Source organism: Colossoma macropomum, unplaced genomic scaffold (assembly GCF_904425465.1).
Source record: "Colossoma macropomum unplaced genomic scaffold, Colossoma_macropomum, whole genome shotgun sequence".
NCBI lineage: Eukaryota > Metazoa > Chordata > Actinopteri > Characiformes > Serrasalmidae > Colossoma > Colossoma macropomum.
In genome coordinates this window covers 24,362,360-24,382,611 of record NW_023494799.1, presented here as the reverse complement: position 1 = coordinate 24,382,611, position 20,252 = coordinate 24,362,360, and the positions used below count along the sequence as shown (strand labels likewise).

Here is a 20,252-nt window from a genome sequence, read left to right as displayed (position 1 = left end):
AGGTAGCATTATTGTTTGCATTAGTGTTTTGACCTCTGTAGCTAGTATTAGCCTTTGCATTACTGACATGACCCCTGTAGCTAGCATTAGTGTTTGCGTTAGTGTTTTGACCACTGTAGCTAGTATTAGCCTTTGCGTTATCGACGTGACCCCGTAGGTAGCATTAGCATTTGCATTAGTGACGTGACCCCTGTAGCTAGCATCAGTGTTTGCATTAGTGATTTGACCACTGTAGCTAGTACTAACCTTTGCATTAGCGATGTGATTACTATAGGTAGCATTAGCATTTGCATTAGTGACGTGACCCCTGTAGCTAGCATCAGTGTTTGCATTAGTGATTTGACCACTGTAGCTAGCATTAGTGTTTGCATTACTGATGTGACCACTGCAGCTAGATTAGCGATTGCATTAGTGACGTGACCACTACAGCTTGCCTTAGCTTTGCATTAGTGCTAGCCAGCTTTGTGACTTTGGTCGGTGGCATGTCACTGGTGCTTTAAGGATTTTTTTTTTTTTGAGTGGTTATATCACATGGTTTTTCTTGGCTGGCTTTCCACTGAAACAGTTTTTAGGCTAATGGCTGGATGACAGTCATGCAGTGTTACTGCTCTCTGGAAGGAGACTAATTGCAGCCCTGTAATTTGACTATGATTTTTGGATGGGAATTTACCATAAATGGGCTGCTTTCTGTCCTGAGCTTATAATGATAGAGTTGTGATTTATGCCTTTTTTCCTGTGCACTGAGCAGATATAATTACGCTTCAGGCCTTAGGCTCTCCATTCATGCCCTCACAACACACTCTAACACGATAAAACAATCTAATCAGAGTTTAGTTTTTACCACAGAGTGGTATTATTATTTTATTAGCTAAAGTATATTCGTGTGATTCTGGCCTGAAGCAAAACATACAGCATGGAGATGTGTAGGAGCAGACTTCTGTGGAATCCTGTGACCCTCTTTCATATGGAAATTCATTCTGTGTGGTATTCTCAATAGCATTTCTTTCATGCTTGGCCCCCTGAAGGACTGCCCTGAAGTTTAGCTCGGGTGCTGATGTGCTTTTCTTGGAGGGCAGTGGGAAGAGGGATGGCGTAGTATGCTGGAGCTCTGCAAGGACTGTATTTTGTCTGAATTGGTTTAGGAAAGCTCTGTCGTGCTTTTTAGCAAGAAAATAGGAGCATTTTCATGGTTTTCCACCTTAGCCGCTGCCTGAGAGCAGCATGGTTGGCCACATGACCTGCTGTGTAAAGATGAGTGAAAACCAGCATATGTTGTGTTTTGGATGCTGGTATGCTGATTACCAGCATGACCAAGCTGGTTGACCAGCTAAACCAGCACCAGACCAGCATAAACCAGACCAATGCTGCTTTTTTCAGCAGAGTAATGATTCTAAAATTTCTGAGTTTGACTTAATTTAATGGTATATTGTCTCGACACATTATTCAAGACAGCAAAAATAAAGAGTAGCTGAAAATGTGCCTTGTATTAATATGTTAATGTTTCTATTTCAGCTTAGAGCATTCCACATTATAAAAGTACAATATATGAAACAAATGTGTGTTCTAGTTTAAAGACTAATGTGCTTCTCAGTGCTAATCCTCTAACGCTATAGCCAATAGCTAATGTTAGCCCCTAACTAACACACTAGCCACAAGCTAACATGCTAGTCATGATACAACAATACAGTATATGCTGCGATAGTTTGGTACATTATATTTTAGCAGCCCTGTCAAAGGTTTGTGCATTTGCTAAGCTAACTGCTGTGAAACTGCTGCTAAGTGCTAATCATTTGACTTATTCTCTTATCCCTAGAGCTTGTCTTGTTAGCCTACCATTAGCGCTAAATAATGGATTGCTGAAAGTTTTGTGTACAAGTGGGTCCTTTGCAGTTAAGAAAAAAGTGTTTTACTTAATTATACCATTTTCCATTAGCAATTTTATTATATTTAATCTTGTTTTGGCTAAATGCTATGACATGTATGAGCAGCAGGTGATCTAAAAGGAAAATACTGAGGTGATCAGTCGTTATTGTGCCAACATTATTACTGTTTGACTGATTTTAGTTTGTAATCTGAGGATATTCCTTAAGAGTGACTCACTAAATATGGCCTTTGACCCTGTAAAGCAGTTGCTGAAGTGATACAGGCCAAGTTTACACAAGCATTAGCAAAAGCCCTTGAGTGATGTTGAGACTGGAAGAGAGAGGGAGGGAGAAAAAGGACTCCTACTCTGTTAATGTCATTTCAACTGAGTCTCCTCAGCGCGACTATATGCTCCTGCACCGTCTTTAACCCGTGCCTGGTCTGTGTGGGGTTTGCCCGTGCGCGTCTGGGATGAAAGCGCATGCTTTACGACCCCGTTCCGCCACTCCCTGTCAGCAGTCCTGTCTTCTTTTTTTCCTTCTCCTCCTCCTCCTCCTCCTCCCTTCGCGCCCAGCCTCAGGGCTCTGTCTTCTCGCTCCTTCTCCTTTCTCCATCCATCTTCTAGTCCCACCGCTCTGTTTAGCCAAGCTCTCAGGCCGTCTGATCGAGCGTAGCTGTTTTGCTGACTCAGCAGTTTCCCAACATCATCCAGTCGCAGACCAAGAAAGCCAACATCAGTTTCAGACTAGGTTTACTTCAATTACCTGGTTTTTAGCTCAAGTTAGCTAGCTAGCTAAGTCAAAGTAACAAAAGGAAAAAACTAATTTACACAGTTTTCCTCTTACCCCAGATATTTATCGGCCAAAATATGTTTGGCGTCTGAATTTTGCTTCCTGAGTTTACATCATGGTAATTCACCTGGCCAGTTGTTTCTAGTCATACAAGAATAAGCTCTTATCTCTTTAAATGGGCAGAGATGTATAATTCTGAAACTAAATGCCACATTAACATTTCAGAAACATATTTGATGTCAAGTGTACAATCTAAAAAAATGCATAAGTAATTTGTAGCATTTGGCTAAAATAACACACCCAAAACCATTTTTTTTTTAAGTTGTTCTTGCTACTGTGCACATATCTCCACAGGCTTTTCCCACTTGAATCTTTACCTGCAAGCCTGCTGTTTTTATTGAAGGGAGGGACCTGTAAACAAACATGTTGAGTGTTACAAGCTGTCCCATTTGCTTTTTAACTAATGAATTGTTTTCTCCTCCTTTATCATGTCTCTGGTCTTACTGTGTCCTAAGCCATGCTAATAAATCTGCATGATTAAAGACCAGGGTGTGGTTTGAGTGGGTTGAGAGGACAAGTTTTGGGGATGTATTTACAGAAAAGATTTGGGTGACTATCGGTAGCTTATGTTAACAATATTAGCTTTGTAGATCCAGCGCTAAACTAAAGAAGCTAAACATGTCTTGGCTGATCAGCTACTTCTGTGGTAAGTGAAAAATTATGCAAAATTTGTGTAGAAGTCTCAAATAGAGATTGACTTGACAGCTAAAGTCTAAATGCTACCTTAGTGTTGTGTTAGCATAACATAACTGTACTGGTGGGTACAAGACGAAAGCTACACCAAACCCTGAAACTGAAGGTTTAAAACTAAAAAAAGTGCAAAAGTGTGTTTTGGACAGAAGCAGCTCTGTCCTTAAAGCCAGTGGCTTGCCATAAGTTAAAGAGGGACACCCGCAGAGAGGCTGGGACAGACAAGGCCACCATATGTTGCAGGTTCTCCAGAGGCCTATTGATGGATGGAGCTCTATACTCTGACATTGAGACATATAGACTCTCCACCAGAGCAGGACTCCTGGGAGGACTTCCATGTTTGAGACAACCGCTTATGTGACAGGATGCTGTGATTCATTTTTGAACTCACAAGCCACTCTTTACATTAGCTACCTTCTGATAAATGGACATGGCTGCCCGTGGAGAATAGCATTCATCACATGGAGGAGCATGATGAATGCTAATAAGATGTTTTGCTAGTCTAGCTCATTTTTCCTAAGCATAGCTTAAGGCTAGGCTTTACTGGGGTTCTTTTCAAATCTGCTTTTAATTTAGGACTACGGTAATTGTGTTATTGTATAGTCTTTATCAGTCCAGCCTGAAATGAAGAACTACGAAATGGAATCTGATTGGTTTTTCCCATTAGTGCAAAGTGTATGGATATGTAAATCCTGTTAATAATATTGTTTGCTTGGTGTTTTGAAGCATATAAAGCATTACATATTATGAGAATGTGGTAACAAGGATGCTATGGTAACTACTGTGTTTGCCTAGTTTTATGCATGAACTCTCCAAGCTTTATGTGGTGCTAGCATTGAATGTAGGTTGTAGCCTTTTGATGTTGTCCCCCGCGCATACTTTTCCGATCAAATTTGCACCACCATCACAATCCTCTCCAAGTGGAAGTGAAAATGTGGCTGACTGATGGCCTTTAGAGTGACTCTGAATGGCTAGACATGGCTCCACATTCTTGCCAATCAGAGTCACTCTAAAAGCCAACCAGAGAAAAGCCAATCCAATGCCTGGAGCAATGAAAAAACAACTCTATTTTGATGCAGGTATCTAGCTAGCTAGCTCATAAACCATAAACTGGGGTGGTGATCTCCAGTCCTGGAGGGCTGCAGTCCTGCGCAGTTTGGTGGTTTTCCTGCTCAAACATACCTGATTCAACAGGAAAATCACCAAACTGGACACTGCTGGACACTGGGCCTCCAGGACTGCGGTTCGCCACCCCGGCCATAAACAGTAAAAACACAGAAGTGAACAGAATTATATCCTTACAAGAATATTGGTGTGTTTTGTAAACATGTAGGTAACTGGCGTGGTTGGCGCCAGAGCTGTGACTTAAGCTAAGCAGATAACCTTTCCTAGCAGTTATCAAGATGGCTAAATTGCCTGACATAAACAGTATAAACACAAACATGAGGATTAAACCATCTCATTCAATTTCCCAACTGAATGCATGTCATACATTCTCTCTTTGTGTGTTACTAGCTAATCAGTAGGTGTTCAAAGGGGGGTGCCAGATACTGGTAAATGTAATGATCTTAAGTGCTGCTTTGCAGCCAAAGCAGTAGCAGTATTGGTTAAGGATGAATTTAAGTGTCAAATTTCACCAAAGTTGAACTGGATGCAGAGTTTCATGCGCTAAATTTATTCATCCAGGAAGTCCTGACCACAGAACTTTCAGTTTGCATCCGTTCAGGCAGACCTTGTCATTTGGTCACTGTAACATATAAAAATGTGTGGAAGTACCTTTACTCCAGAGCTTAGCTACTTTCTGTCTTTGTACCTCTTTCAGACTGGCCTGGTACAGACCGGAGATGAGACCCTGTTCATTGAGCCAGTGGGGCATGTGGTGGACTCCTTTTCTGGCTGGGAGCACAAGGTGGTCCGGCAAAAGCGCTCCTCCAAGGAAACATCCCAGTCCACAAACAACAGCCCGAAATACTGCCAAATCATCCAAGGTGAGGAGAAGTTTGATTCACATGCTGTTAAACTGAGGCCATTCTTAAAACTTTTTTTAGTTGCAACATTACTGTCCTTTCTTGCTTCATTCATGTATGTAATTCCCTTTCAAAATGGCCAGGAAGCTTCTATTAAATTCAGGAGACTCACTTTCAGTTTTTCAAAGAAATCTGCAGACACACCTTCAAAGTTCAGTCTTAGAAGTTGGTTGCATTTTCTGCTTCTAATGATCCAAGTAATCCCAAACGCATTCGGTGATATTAAGGTCTGAACTCTGGGGTGGTCAGGCCATTGTTCAGCTTCTTTGTTTGATGTGTCTCCTTTTCTCAGTGAGGTCTTTTTGACAGCTACACATCCTTTCAGACCCATAGCACTGAGTTGTCTTCTCACAGTGGAAGGATGGACAGAAACACCTGTGGATGTTTTCAGATCTGAAGCAGCTTGACTTTCTCCTCTCTCTCAAAGATGAAAGCTTTAAGTGCTGTTTATCTGATGGGGGCAGTTTTAGTCATTTTTTTCTCCTTTGACTGTCCCCCCCTTTATGCAAGTGGGTTATTTTATATCTAATCTCAGAAATTTCTCCTGAATTGTAAATAAATGAATGGTGGCCTTTGACTTTCGCACTCTGCTGTAAATACTTACATATATAATACATATGGGACATACTCTTATTACATGTAAGTACTATATATATAGGACAGGTGACCCCACCTGTTTAAAAACAAGCTTGTGTGTGTTTTGAGGTGTTCTGCTGCAATCGCTGAGGCCTCTGAAAGCTCAGTGATCAAGCTATGAGCGCTCCTGCCATCACTAATTCCAGTGAAATACACTGTCATTGAAAAACCATTATGGCACTTCGCAGCGTGCTGTATTTCATTCTGCTTATTTCAACCGGGGAGTCTTATAGGATCACTTAGCCTGGGCTCTGTATTTATGATGTATTACGCGCAAGGAATCTGTTATGATAATCGTGACGCTCGGCTTTGCGTCTGTCTCCACCTCCGCCTTCCCCTTCAGGATGGCTCCTGGTCCGAAATCCGTCACATTCATAAATCAGCAGTTTCACAGCAACGTTTACGGCCATATCTAATCCTTTTGATGTCTTCATTTTTTTTTTAGCGGTGTTGAGAGACGTGTGGGGTGGGGGAATTGGGGGAGAAGGTGCAGCTGTTTTACCTTTTAATGTGCATTCATCTCTCTGGTCAATGTCACTAAACTCCTGTTGGAACCTGCTTCTGGGCTTCATAAAAGCTGTCGAGGAAAGGGCGAGAGAGAATTCCACTGATTTCTTACGTGAATAACACTGCGCATATTTTCCAGCCCTATGGCTACCTCTCCTTCGCCAAGATGTAAGATTTTCTCTCACTGAGAATGATCCACAATTTGAAAAATTGGCTCTTCTGTTCCTCGGAGAGGCCAAAAAAGCTCCTGGCTTGTGCTTGTGCTCATATTTTGGGACAGGAAGTTTTGTCTGAGCACAGTGCATTATTGGATTTGTAGTTTACTTTTTTAGGTTGGCATGGAAACCGTCGTAATTAGCCAAAAATTCAAGCCGGCAAGTCGACGCACGTAGAGATATACAGTCTTATCGGCCAACTTAAACAACATGGCTGGAATTTCCACTCTCATACCTTCACAGTTTGTGGCTGTTCAGAAACTTTTGAGGAGTTTTGAGTCCAGCATGGCTCTCTCCTTCATTTCGCCATTGTCGTGGCCTAATTCTTGGTTTGGCCCGACTGCGCCATGAATATTACATAACCCTCTCTTAAGGAGGAGGGAAAGACCACCAGAACGTTGACAACCTGTGTAAATAAATTCTTTCCATATGTCCATATCTGGAACTTCAAGTAATTGAAACCTGCTCTTAAAGAAGAGAGGGGAAAAAGGGAAGAAAGACAGAACAGAATGAGAGAGGGTCTGCGGGTTCTTGAAGGCCGCGTTTATGAGTAAGGTCTGTGTACAGGCTGGGTGAATATATTTTCTGTAATGTTCTGACTTTGTAGTAATGTAATCAAGACTAACCTACAGAAGCCACAAAACACGTTATAAAGTGCTTTTTTTTCCAAACCTTTTTAAAACCAGAAGAAAAATCTTATCACATGTAGGCTCAGTTTCCTGGACAGGGACTATGCCTAGGACTAGTTTTAAACCCTGACTAGAAAACCAGCCCATAGATACTTGCATATATTTTTATAATACATATGGGTTGTATTATCATGTATAGATATTTATGTACACCAGTTAGTACCAGTTCTTGTAGTTGGCATATTGAATGCAGGAGAAATGAGTAGGCTCTTGAAGACTTGAAGGACTTTGACAAGGGCCAAATCATTATGGCCAGACGACTTGGTCAGAGCGTCTCAGAAACGGAAAGGCTTGTGGGTTTCTCTCGGTCAGCAGTGGTCAGAATCTACCAACGTTAATCAGAGGAGGGACAAACTACGTACTGGTGGCAAGGTGCTGGGCGCCCAAGACTCATCAATTCATGAGGGCAACGAAGGCTATCCTGTCTGGTCTGAATACCTTGGGAAGCGATGGCACCAGGATGCACTGTGGAAAGAAGACAAGCCAGTAGAGAGGATATGATGCTCTGAATATTTGGCCTCATTCACCCACCGTTCTTAAGAAGAATTATTTTCTTATTAAACCCACTTACATAGGTTTAACAAAGATTCTGACATTTACCAATGTTTTCTTATTTGGGATTTGTTCTTAGGTAAGAACAGAATCTACACACACTCAAGAGCACCCAGCTGCGAACAGTTCAGCACTTTAAGAACACATCCTGAATGTGATGTAGACTTTTTTTTTTTAGGACCTTTCTCAAGAACAAATTTACGTAAAAACTTATGATGATATTGATGAGTAAGGTCCAATGTTCTGCAGGGAAAACCTCAGACCTTCCGAGTCCGTCCCGCAGAGTCCATACTTCAGCAGGTCGCAGCTATATTGGTGGTGCCTGGAGGACCAATAGCATATTAGGCAGGTGGTTGTAATGTCCTGGCTCATCAGTGTGTATATCATACATTTGGGACGTATTATTATTATTGTTATAATAGTAATTATTAATATTATTACATATAGGAACTTGGATTTAGGTAATACAACCCCTTTTCCAAAACAGTTGGGACGCTGTGCAAAATTCAATAATGGGCAAATCATTTAAACCCTATATTTCATTAAAAATAGTACAAGGACAACATATCAGATTTTGAAACTGAGAAATTTTATTGTTTTTTGAAAAATAGATGCCTATTTTGAATTTGATGCCAACAACACGTTCCAAAAAAGTTGGGATGGGGGCATGTTTACCACGGTGTCTCATCACCTCTTCTTTTAATAACACTCTGTAAGCGGTTGGGAACTGAGGAGACCAACTACTGCAGTTTTGAAAGTGAAAATGTTTTCCCATTCTTGTTTGATATAGGATTTCAGCTGCCCATCAGTTCAGGGTCTCCTTTGTCGTATTTTATTTTATAATGTGCCAAATGTTAATCCAGTGCAGAATTATGTCCGTTTTTAATGCAGTGTCACATGAAGGCCCAGAGATCACGGCCAGCAAACACTGGTTTTTGGCCTTGTCCCTTGCATACAGAGATTTCTCCAGATTCTCTGAATCTTTTAATGTTGTGTACTGTAGATGGTGAAAAGCAAAAGTTCTTTGCTATTTTGTGTTGAGAAACGTTATTCTTGAATTGTTGCACTATTTGATCATGCAGTCTTTCACAGAGTGGTGAACCCCTCCCCATCTTTACTTCTGAAAGACTCAGCCTCTCTAGGATGCTTTTTTTATACCCAGTCATGTTGCTGACCTGTTGACAATTAACCGCCAGGTGTTTTTTTTAGCATTACACAACTTTTCCAACTTTTTTGGAATGTGTTGCTGGCATCAAATTCAAAATGGGCATATGTTTTTCAGCATATAAACTCTGTCTGAAATGTGCACCCAGTTCATGGAAGATGGGGCTAAAATGGAGCGGAACTCTCTCAAGAGACTGTTGCAATCCTCATATGACCGGATTGATGCTGGCAAGAGAACATGTAACTAAGTATCCAAGAACCAAGAAGTGATGCATGCAGCTAATTTTTTGTCCGGTGAGCTTACCTACTGTGTAAACTATAATATTGTGTACATACTGTTTATATTATAATATATTATAAAAACATAGCATATATGGTACATTGTACATGCACATACTAATATATATATGTTGTCACTGGTGCCGAAAAACCTAATACCTTCAGTTTTGTCTTTTATTTACTTTTTTACACAATTTAAAAACTTTACTGTTTGCATTGTGTTACAATTTCTTGATGAACAGATCAGCAGAAACGGGCCAAAATGACTTATGTTAATGAAAAAATATTGTTACATTAACTTCTGTTACAAGTTTTAAATACATATGTTTTTAACAGCATATTAGTGCTGTCGCCTCACAGCAAGAAGGGCCTGGGTTCGATTCCCCGGCCGGGCGACCAGGGTCCTTTCTGTGTGGAGTTGCATATTCTCCCTGTGTCTGCATGGGTTTCCTCCCACAGTCCAAAGATGTGCAGTCAGGCCAATTGGAGATGCCAAATTGCCCATAGGTGTGAGTGTGTATGTGAAGTAATATGTCTGTGTGTCTGACATTTGATGGACTGGTGATGGACAGGGTGTTTCCTGCCTTCCGCCTAATGACTGCTGGGATTGGCTCCAGCACCCCCTGCGACTCAAGAATATAAGTGGCTTGGATTTTTTGTGTGTGTGTGTGTGTGTGTGTGTGTGTGTGTGTGTGTGTGTGTGTGTATTATTATTAAATATATTTAATACATATAGGATATGTATATGACCCCACACCCTGACAGTGTGTAAAAACAAGAAAGTGTATATGTGATTGGACTTCACTGATCTGCCGTTTGAAGCTCCAGGTGCTTTAGCCATTGTGCTCTCCGTAGCACCTGGCGTCTGCAGAGCGGGTGAGCCGAGAGGCATGAGGTGCCAGATTTTGGGGAGAAATTCTTTCCCCTGCATTCAACGTCTGTCCCAGGCTTCAGGGCCATGCCAGACCCCCCTCCCCTTCCTCTCTTTCTCTGTCTCTCTCTCTCTCTCTCTCTCTCTCTCTCTCTCTCTCTCTCTCTCTCTCTCTCTCTCTCTCTCTCTCTCTCTTCCTCTCTCTTCCTCTCTCTCCTGCCTGTCTGTTTAAAGTAGAGAAAGAAAACTGCATCCCTGAACCCACTACCAAACCGCGCCGTCCCGGGAGAAAGATACTGACTGAGACAGACTTTATATCCATTAAACTCCATGTCCTCAATACTTTAGAGCACACACACACGCACACTCGCGCTCTCAGTCTGGATGTGTAAGTGCGGATCATGTTACACACAGGACGGAGTAGGAGTGTTAAGAGCAGCAGAAGTGAAATGAGGAGGTGAAGCTGCAGATCTCCCTTCTCCTCTCACACTCAGTCCCGTCTGCACTGGTGAAATATGCTCGTGTTGAAATGCAAATGGCAGTGTATCACCACTTGTAACTAGTAGGGGCTGCCTGACGATTGACGATTAGGGAGCATTTCAGGCACTGTCCCTAACTAGTCATGGCTGCCACAGCACCAATTTGTGGATTTATTAGTCGACTAGTCTAAGCAACTTACCATTATTCCTGTTATTGATTAACCTTTAAACCTGTCAGCAGATTCATACTTCAAGTCCTCACTCTCATAACTACATTAGCCCCCTGCATGCATTATTTCCTCTCTAATATTTGGTTAAGCAGCCGGTTGCCTTTTATACTAATGCTGTTTGCTATCCGGTGTCGACCAGAGGAGGATGGGATCCCCTTTTGAGTCTTGGTTCCACTCAAGGTTTCTTCCTCTTCCTCTTAGGGAGTTTCTCCTTGCCACTGTCGCCATTGGCGATGCTCATGGGGGCTTGGACCTGTTTTTTTCTGTAAAGCTGCTTTGTGACAACACCTGTTGTAAAAAACGCTATTTAAATAAACTTTGACTTGACTTAATGACTGTGCCATCATTACGTCAACCTCTTCAGGTAGTTCTGTCTATTTTAGCCCACTGTGCTGGCCCCAAGCGGCATCATAAGCTGCAAAAGGCAGCGTGAGGCCAGCACTCAAACCCAAGCGCTGACGAAAACCACAGGAGGCGACGTGAAGCCAGCACCTGAACCCTCAGCACCCCAAGATCCCAAAGATCCTTTGCAGCTCTCAACAGCTCTTGGGTTTCGGGGTGCCAGCCTCCTGCTACATCTTGTGGCTTTCTTCAGCAATTGGGGCTCGCTCACCTGGCACACACAATCTTTCTCTAACTTCATGGAAGATGGGGCTAAAATGGACCGGAACTCTCTCAAGAAACTGTTGCAATCCTTACCTGACAGGATTGATGCTGGCAAAGGAACACGTAACCAAGTATCTAAGAACCAAGAAGTGATGCATGCGACAATTTTTTCTCTCTGGGGAGCTTATCTCACATTCTTGTGGACTAATCTACATGTGACACTATTTTGCAATATCATGGAAAAGGTGGGCTGGAAGAAAGGGGTGTGAAATCGTTTCGGCAGACCCAGGAGAAGCAGCATGACCTACGCTTAGCCTGAAGGGACAGCAGGGGAGGGAGTGGAGCTTGCAGAGTTAGCTGGAGTGTGTAGACTGCAGCTGTAAACTGCTGTCTCATGAGCTTGAAAGGCACTCTGGACAGCAAGTCTGGAGGCCGTGCAGCTTTATTACACCTGACTCCAAGAGGCCAGGTCAGAATCTCATTGTGCGTGCTAATACTCCTATAAAGGGGCCTGGGACAAAGAGGCTGAGAAGATCGGGGAAAGATAAGAAGATGATAAGAGTTGAAAGGATTGAGAGACTGTGGGGTGGTTTTGATGGAAGTTGAAAGATAGTAAGATAAAGATTCTGAGGGAAATTCAAGAGCACAAGGTCAAGGTTAAACAAAGAAATCAAATGTGCATGATTGTCCCCTCCAAAATTAGTCGATCAGTCAAAACATGTTTGGTGTCTCAAGTTTGCTTCTTTAGTTTTGATCTGGAGCCACAAGGCTAATATAGCTAACAAGTAATGGACGTTTATACACCAGCAATTAGCATCGAACTGCATGTTCCAATTATCACACAGATGCCTTAAACCATGTCAAGTTGTAATTTTTAATAGATTTGCTTATGTAGTTCATGTCACTTGTCCAAACTTAATTTTTGGTTTAGATTTCATTTCTGCAATGTGTTCTGGGCTCAGGTCAGGTTGAAAAGCCAGCCTCCCACCCACGACAGACTCAAGCAGACAATTCTCGGGCTGTATTTGGGTTTGGGCCAAAATTTCAGGCCCAGTTGAAACTTTAGTTTTATGTGCAACATTGGACTGACTTGTTTTCAAGTAAGTGATGTGTAGTTGATTTAACGCGCACTCATGCATTCTCTCTCATGCTTGTAACGTTAGCTGCATTCAGATTAGCTCTGGAATTGGAGAAGTGGGAAAATGCATGGACGATGAGAGGAATGTTGGATTGGTGAAATATCACAGCAGACGTCTTGCGTACTAGCTTGCCTAAAGTGTGTTAAGCATTTTTACAGTAGCAACAGTAGCGAGAGAAGTTTTAGCACGGCAGGGCTAACAGTTGATCTGAAGAGGGTGGATGCTGTTCTCTGCCAGGTACAATTCCACAAAAAAATTACTGATAATAAATCATTTTAGTGTATTACTAAATTAAAAGCAAATTACAAATTAAAGCTCTGTAAAACTGTAATAATCCAAATTAAAGGAGAGCTGGTGCCGGTTTTAAATTTAGCAGTACCTGTCTGGCTTAGTCAGGTTTGGCTTGAGTTTGGGTAAGAGAGTAAAGGTAAAGGTTCGAAACCAATTCGAGTCTTCCTGGAACCTTTACATTAAGATGTTCTCTAAACTCCAAAAAAGTTTCTTTACACTCACATTTTATTTACAAAAATGTTTTTTTCTAGAGAACCATCAATTCAAAGTTTTTTTTTTTTTGCAGGGAACCAAAAGTGATTCTTCTATGCTATTGTGAGGAGAACTCTTTAGCAACTTTATTTTAAAGAAGATTAATTCTCCGTGCAACCAAACACTCTTGAAAATAAAGGTTCCTAAATGGATCTCAGCGTAAATGGTCCTTGGAAAAACCTTAAGTTGTTATTGAACAGTTGAGTTATTTGGACATCCTTTAAACTTTTTTAAAAAAAAAAAGGTTCTTCACACTCTCACAAAATGCTGTTTTTAAATGATGTCATTTATTGAAGGAAAAATGCTGTTCAGCCCTACCTGACCCCATGTGAAAAAGTAATTGCCCCCTCAGCTACTAAATCAAACAGTTAACCAAAATCAGTTGACTATTGGGTTCAATTTCACTAACCACACCCACTCATAATTGCTGCCAGACCTACTGAATCTAAGCATCACTTAAATAGAACCTGTCTGGCAATGTGAAGCAGCACATGAGGCCACGTTCTGAAGAGATTCAAGTACAGATGCAAACGTCTTTGAAATCTACCCGTCTGGAAAGGGTTACAGAGCCATTGCTAAGGCTGTGGGACTCCAGTGAAGCATAGTGACAGCCATTATGCACAAATGGAGAAAACTTGGAACAGTGGTGAACCTTCCCAGGAGTGGCTGGACTACCAAAATTTCACCAAGAGAAACATCTAACGAACTACAGGCCTCACATGTCTCAGTTAAGGTCAATGTACACGATTCCACAATAAGAAAGACACAGGGCGAAAATGGCATCTATGGGAGAGTTTAAAAGTGCAAACCACTGCTGACCAAAAAAGAACACAAAGGCTTGTCTCGGATTTGCCAAAAACATCTAGATGACCCACAAGACACCCCCAAGGTGGAACATTTTGAAAGACATGGGTCCTGTTACATCTGGCGTAAAGCTCAAGATTTTATTCTCGGGTACATTCTTTGTGTACTCTACTAAAATCAGGGTTCCTGAATGGTTCTGGGCGTAAACGGTTCTTGGAAAAACCTTTTAATTGGTATAGAACCATAACATTCTATAGAGGTTCTTTAAACTTTTCAAAAGTTCTTCACACTCACATGTTCACAAAAATAGCTCTTTGAGGAACCATCCATTGAAAGGTTATTTAAGGAACAAGAAGTACAACCCCAATTCCAAAAAAGTTGGGACGCTGTGTAAAATGCAAATAAATGTAAATAAAAACAGAATGCAATGATTAAATCTCATAGACCCATATTTTATTTCTATGTTCTATTTTCACAATAGAACATAGAACACATATCAGATGTTGAAGATGAGACATTTTACCATTTCATGAAAACACTCATTTAGAACTTGATGGCAGCAACACATCTCAAAAAAGTTGGGACAGGGGCAACAAAAGTCTGGAAAAGTAAGTGGTACTAATGAAAAACAGCTGGAGGAGCAATTTGCAACTAACTCACATGACTGGATATAAAAAGAGCATTTTAGGGATGCAGAGTCTCTCAGAGGCAAAGATGGGCAGAGGTTCACCAATCTGCGAAAAACTGTGTCTAAAAATTGTGGAACAATTTCAGAAAAATGTTCCTCAACGTAAAATTGCAAAGACTTTGGATATCCCACCATCTACAGTACATACTACCATCAAAAGATTCAGAGAATCTGGATAACTCCCTGTATGTAAGGGACAAGGCTGACGGTCAGTATTGGATGTTCATGATCTTCGGGTCCTCAGGCAGCACTGCATTGAAAACAGGCATGATTCTGTACTGGACATCACTGCATTGGCTCAGGAACACTTCCAGAAATCATTGTCTGTGAACACAGTTCGATGTGCAATTCACAAATTAAGTTAAAGCTGTATCATGCAAAGAAAAAAACATATATAAACAGGATCCAGAGATGCTGCCAACTTCTCTGGGCCCAAGCTTATTTAAGATGGACTGGAAAAGTGTCCTGTGGTCCAATGAATCAAAATTTGAAATTCATTTTGGAAATAATAGACACTGCATCCTCCAGGCTAAAGACCACCCAGCTTGATATTAGCACACAGTTCAAAAGCCAGCATCCATGATGGTATGGAGGAGTATTAGTGTGCATGTGTTGCTGCCATCAAATTTTAAATGAGTTAATGTTTTTCATTAAATGGTAAAATGTCTCACTTTTAACATCCGATATGTGTTCTATGTTCTACTGTGAGCAAAATATGGGTCTATGAAATTTGCAAATTATTACATTCTGTTTTTATTTACATTTATTTACATTTTGCACAGCGTCCCAACTTTTTTGAAATTGGGGTTGTAGTTCTTTAGTGGTTTCGTTAAATATGCACCCTTAAAAATTAAGGAAGGTGAATGGGTTCTTGGCTTGAATGGTTCTTGGAAAAGCATTTAATTAGTATAAACCTTTACCTTATTTGGTTTTCTAGATTTTAAAAGGGTTCTGCCCACTTACACCATCCACTGAAAGGTCCTCAAGGGAACCAAAATTGGTTCTTCTATGGCATCGCTCCATAAACCCTTTTTTATTTTTTATTTCTTTTTTTTTTTGCACCTTATTTTTGAGTTTGACAGAGAAATTCATCCCCAGTTACTGCTGTCAGTAATGAGGCGAGCATTTGTGATGGAGATGGAGGCTCAGTCTCTGCCAGAGTTTGTGATTGGAATGGCTATGAGCTGCGGTCAGCCTCCGAACCAGGCGGAATCCCAAAAATGTTGGAACTTTCACTCCGGCTCACCCTCACAAAAATCCCGAACAACTTCCAATTCATCACCGCCCATTCCTCCCCGTCCTCACCCGCTCTCGCTCGCACTCTTCAGACCTCTCAGACATTTTTATTCCACCCACCAACTTCTTTGGCTTGGCATGCCATACACACTCAGGCGTACGTTCCGGAAGCTGGAGCAGGTTTGTGGTACGGAGTGCACCCTCACCCCCCCAATTCCCCACCCCTCTTAACACAGAAGAACTGTTTAGAGTCCCAGCCCTTCACCTGCCAGTCACAGAGCTCGAGGGACTTCTCTGACCACTGGCCTGCAGTCAGAGTTTATTGCAACTCACACTTCATCTATTTTGCCTGGTCATATGAGCTTTCGATTGTGTCCCAAATGGACCGGGGGTGACCGCCGAGCCAAAAGACCAGAGGGAAATTTGGCCAGTTGTCTACAGTACAGCCAGTACACACTACAGACTTGTGTTCACAAGGTGTTTATGAGTGAAACAAGTAATTCACTTGATTTTAGATGAGTACAACATTTCCACATGAATGAAGTGGGTCACTCTCCATTTGGAGAGGAAACCATGTCACAAAGGTTGCAGGGCTTAAAAAGATGCTTAAAATATTAGGCACAGCTCCAAAAGTCCATATGTACATTTACACAGTTGACTTAAGATGAAATAACACTTTTCCCTTATGATTCTCTGATTTTTCTTTTTTTATCCTGTTTCATAGTCACTCTGCATCTGTAAAACAGCTCATCACAAAACCAATTTTTAACATTTGAGAAACCATTTTTAATGTAAACAATACTTATTATATATTAATAAGAGGTTTAACTTAGAAAATTGTATAAAACAGATTCATGTTTACTTTTTATATCATTAACACCATACTACATTAAAAAAATCTATGTATTGTATTTAAAAAATCATTTGTCAGAGAGATGTTGGTGTTATCAGGACTCTTATGTTACGTTTTAACATAGTATTTTCAACTCTATTAAACTGCTTCTTTGAGTCGAGGCTCATCAGAGAGGAAGCATCTCAAGGCATGAGAAGGCGAGTCACACTCACTATATTTCATTAATCTATTAATAACTCAGGCAGCACATAATGCCTATGCGTCACCGTTGTTATGTGCTTTAATGGCTGAGTAATAAAACATTTATCAAAATAATGTCATATTTCATTTTTATTACTGATTTTAAATAGTTGCACAAGATCTCCTGACCCCCAATGAGTCAGCCAATTTACAAAATCCTCAGTTTTAAACAGAATGTCACTGGTGTCACCATCACTGGTGTTACACCATATTCATACAACACCATTAACTGTAAAATATGTTTGGAATTAAGCTCTCATTTTTGCATATATGATAATAGGAGACGTTATTAAGATTGCTTAGTTTTGGGATGAAAGAAATGTGTTTTTTTTTTCCAAAAATGTATCCACCTGAATTTCCACTCCAAATGGAGAATAAACATATTACAGTATTTCCAAAAGTGAGTAAACTGAAAGACATAAGTGTGTTGGTGTCATTTATTTTATTCATTACACATTTGAATCAGGTATATTCAATGTTTGATATGAAGTGTTTTGGAAGAAGTTAGAGTTGTTCACAGTGCTGGTGAGAGGAGCCAGACATCTGCAGAATTTAAGCTAAATCACAGAATGTTATTACATGAAATTGTTATGTATTCGCTGTCTGACGTCTGAGAGTTTTGGCCTAAAACCTGTTTTTACAGTCCATTCATGGTGGAGAGGTACATGCAGGGCGTTGTAAGGAAAAATAGTCTGCAAGGAAAACTATTTTTCTTTTTTAGGTTATGGCTATTTAACCATCATCAACATATAAAAACTCATATACATGTGTAGGTTCACTGGTGGTTTTGAATTGTAAATAAAAAAGCCTATATTTGATTTTCACCACTGCTGTAAAGAAATTTGAATTGTTGAGGGAATGTTGAAAAATCTGGAATTCCCCTTAATTGAGAAATCAGTGCAGTTCCTGGGCATTTCATACTTATATTGAGTTCAAAATCTAGAGTCAGCTTGCTCCGCAGGTCATAAGCTACTAAGAGAGCGTACCTTTTTCACTCATTTGAGCTATTATTATGATTGTGTTCTTCCTACTTCTAGTTCATGTCATACTAAATCAGCTTTATTTTTAACCTTTACTGGCCCATTTAAGATACTTTACTGTAAACTGTACAACTAAAACTGTAAACACCATCTACAGCCATCTGATTTCTTAAAAAAGACTATGGTATTGTGCTATGGTACACATCTTTATGCTGATGTGCTAATGTTAATATTCCTACCACTTAAAGCAAAGATTACTTATTACTCAGTCTCCAGCAGCACTGCTGTGACTGATCCACTCGTACCAGCACAACACACACTAACGCACCACCACCACATCAGTGTTACTGCAGTGCTGAGAATGATCCACCACCCAAATAGTACCTGCTCTGTGAGGGTCCATGGGCGTCCTGACCACTGAAGAACAGGGTAAAAGGGGGCTAACAAAGAATGCAGAGAAACAGATGGACTACAGTCTCTAATTGTAGAACTACAAAGTGCACCTATATAGTAAGTGGAGCTGATAAAATGGACAGTGAGTGTAGAAACAAGGAAGTGGTCAGAATTTTATGCCTGATCGGGGTGTGTAGCTATAACAAAATGCACTGCTTTTAAAATGGAATAAAAACTTTCTTTAATTATATCAAGACAGTTGTGACTAATCTCAAGCAATTGTTTGATTATTTGTGGCTTTAGCATCAGCGTAACAGTGCAGAAGAGAGAAATAATGGGCTGATTAGATGTTCAGACACCAGTGGACTATTTCCTTACGTCTTTGAAATGCAAAAATGTGGTTGCTCAGCTGCCGGTAATCATGTTTCTTGTTTGAGTGGCACTTTTGTTTTATGGCCGTCTGTGACGGGAAGAATGGTTTGCCTGGTTTACTCTTCAGATCTACTGTGAGGAATGTTCACGTTAAAAGGTCTGATTCATGGGATGTTTCCAGAACATGCAATTATAGAAAAGGGCTTGAAGTGCAAGTTTTACTGCTAGCATTGTAACTACGCATACGTGCCCACATTCAGACACCTGTATAAGCAAGGTGCCCTTCTTTTTACACAGTGTCTTATGGTTCCAGCACTATTCAAAAAACCTAAAGAGCCATTTTATTCTTTAGCAACTACTGTGTGCTACAACAGGCCGACAAATTTGGTCCAAACCTGAATCTAGCCCGAGTCCAACCTGACCTGAAGTTTTGAACCAGAAAGAAACCAACTGTAGCCCAACAAACATGTGTCCCAACATCTGATACAGCCAACCACAGCCAGATAAAACCTCACATTCATAATCACAGTGCCTATAAAGGTACGTCAGTAACAGTGTTAAGTTAGCTTGCATTGAGATCCTTCATTCATTCAAAAAGTTGTCATAAAATTTAAAACTGAAATTATTATACATTTATTAGCTTAATTTTCAGATATCCAGAATTTTTCAAATCCGTGCCATCGAACAACATTCTAATCATTTTGCGCAACTTTGAGACTCTGATTTCTTTACAGTGGTGCTGATAGGAACCAGGGGTCACCATGACTACAACACAAACATAGCCATTTTATTTACTGTCCGAAACCACCAGACAAGTCTTCTGAGTTTTTATATTTAATGTTGATGATGGTAAAACAGTGATTAAATATGAAAAATACGTTTTCTTTGAGAACCATTTTGCCTTACGACACCCTGCAAGTACCTCTCCACCATAGCTTTGATAGCTTTGTTTCAGCGCTTATTTTTTGGTTTTTGACTCAGTGCATCCTGAATTTTGGTTTTGGTTTCAGTCAAGAATTTTCATTTGGGGTCATTACTGCTAAAAATGCTTGTAACGTTGTTCAATGACACTGATTTGGAAAAATCTGGATGACTAATAATTAAGATAATAATTGTAATAGCTATTTTTATAAGGGTGACCGATCTCATTGCTGGCCAACATTGTTGCTGAGACAACTTGACATGGACTGTCATTATAAATATGGAGCTTTATTTGGCCATTGCTTGGTTGAATCAGGTTTGGTTTAGGTGGGGACAATTTGAGATGTGGGTCAGGCTGGACTGCGGCATGCTTTATTCAGGTTTGGACCAATTCTGTAGGCCAGGAACCAGAAGTCGCAATGTC

The 20,252-nt window shown here is 40.6% G+C and overlaps 1 protein-coding gene across 2 annotated transcripts in view; it reads left to right on the top strand.

The window, feature by feature from the left end:
* The window catches only part of adamts17 (ADAM metallopeptidase with thrombospondin type 1 motif, 17), a 178,174-nt gene that overhangs the window by 4,780 nt on the left and 153,142 nt on the right, over positions 1–20,252 (top strand). For both annotated transcript variants that reach the window (XM_036586807.1, XM_036586806.1), the window contains exon 3: positions 5,227–5,392. In XM_036586807.1, the coding sequence (XP_036442700.1) occupies positions 5,227–5,392 (166 nt within the window). The remainder of the gene's footprint in view (positions 1–5,226; positions 5,393–20,252) is intronic.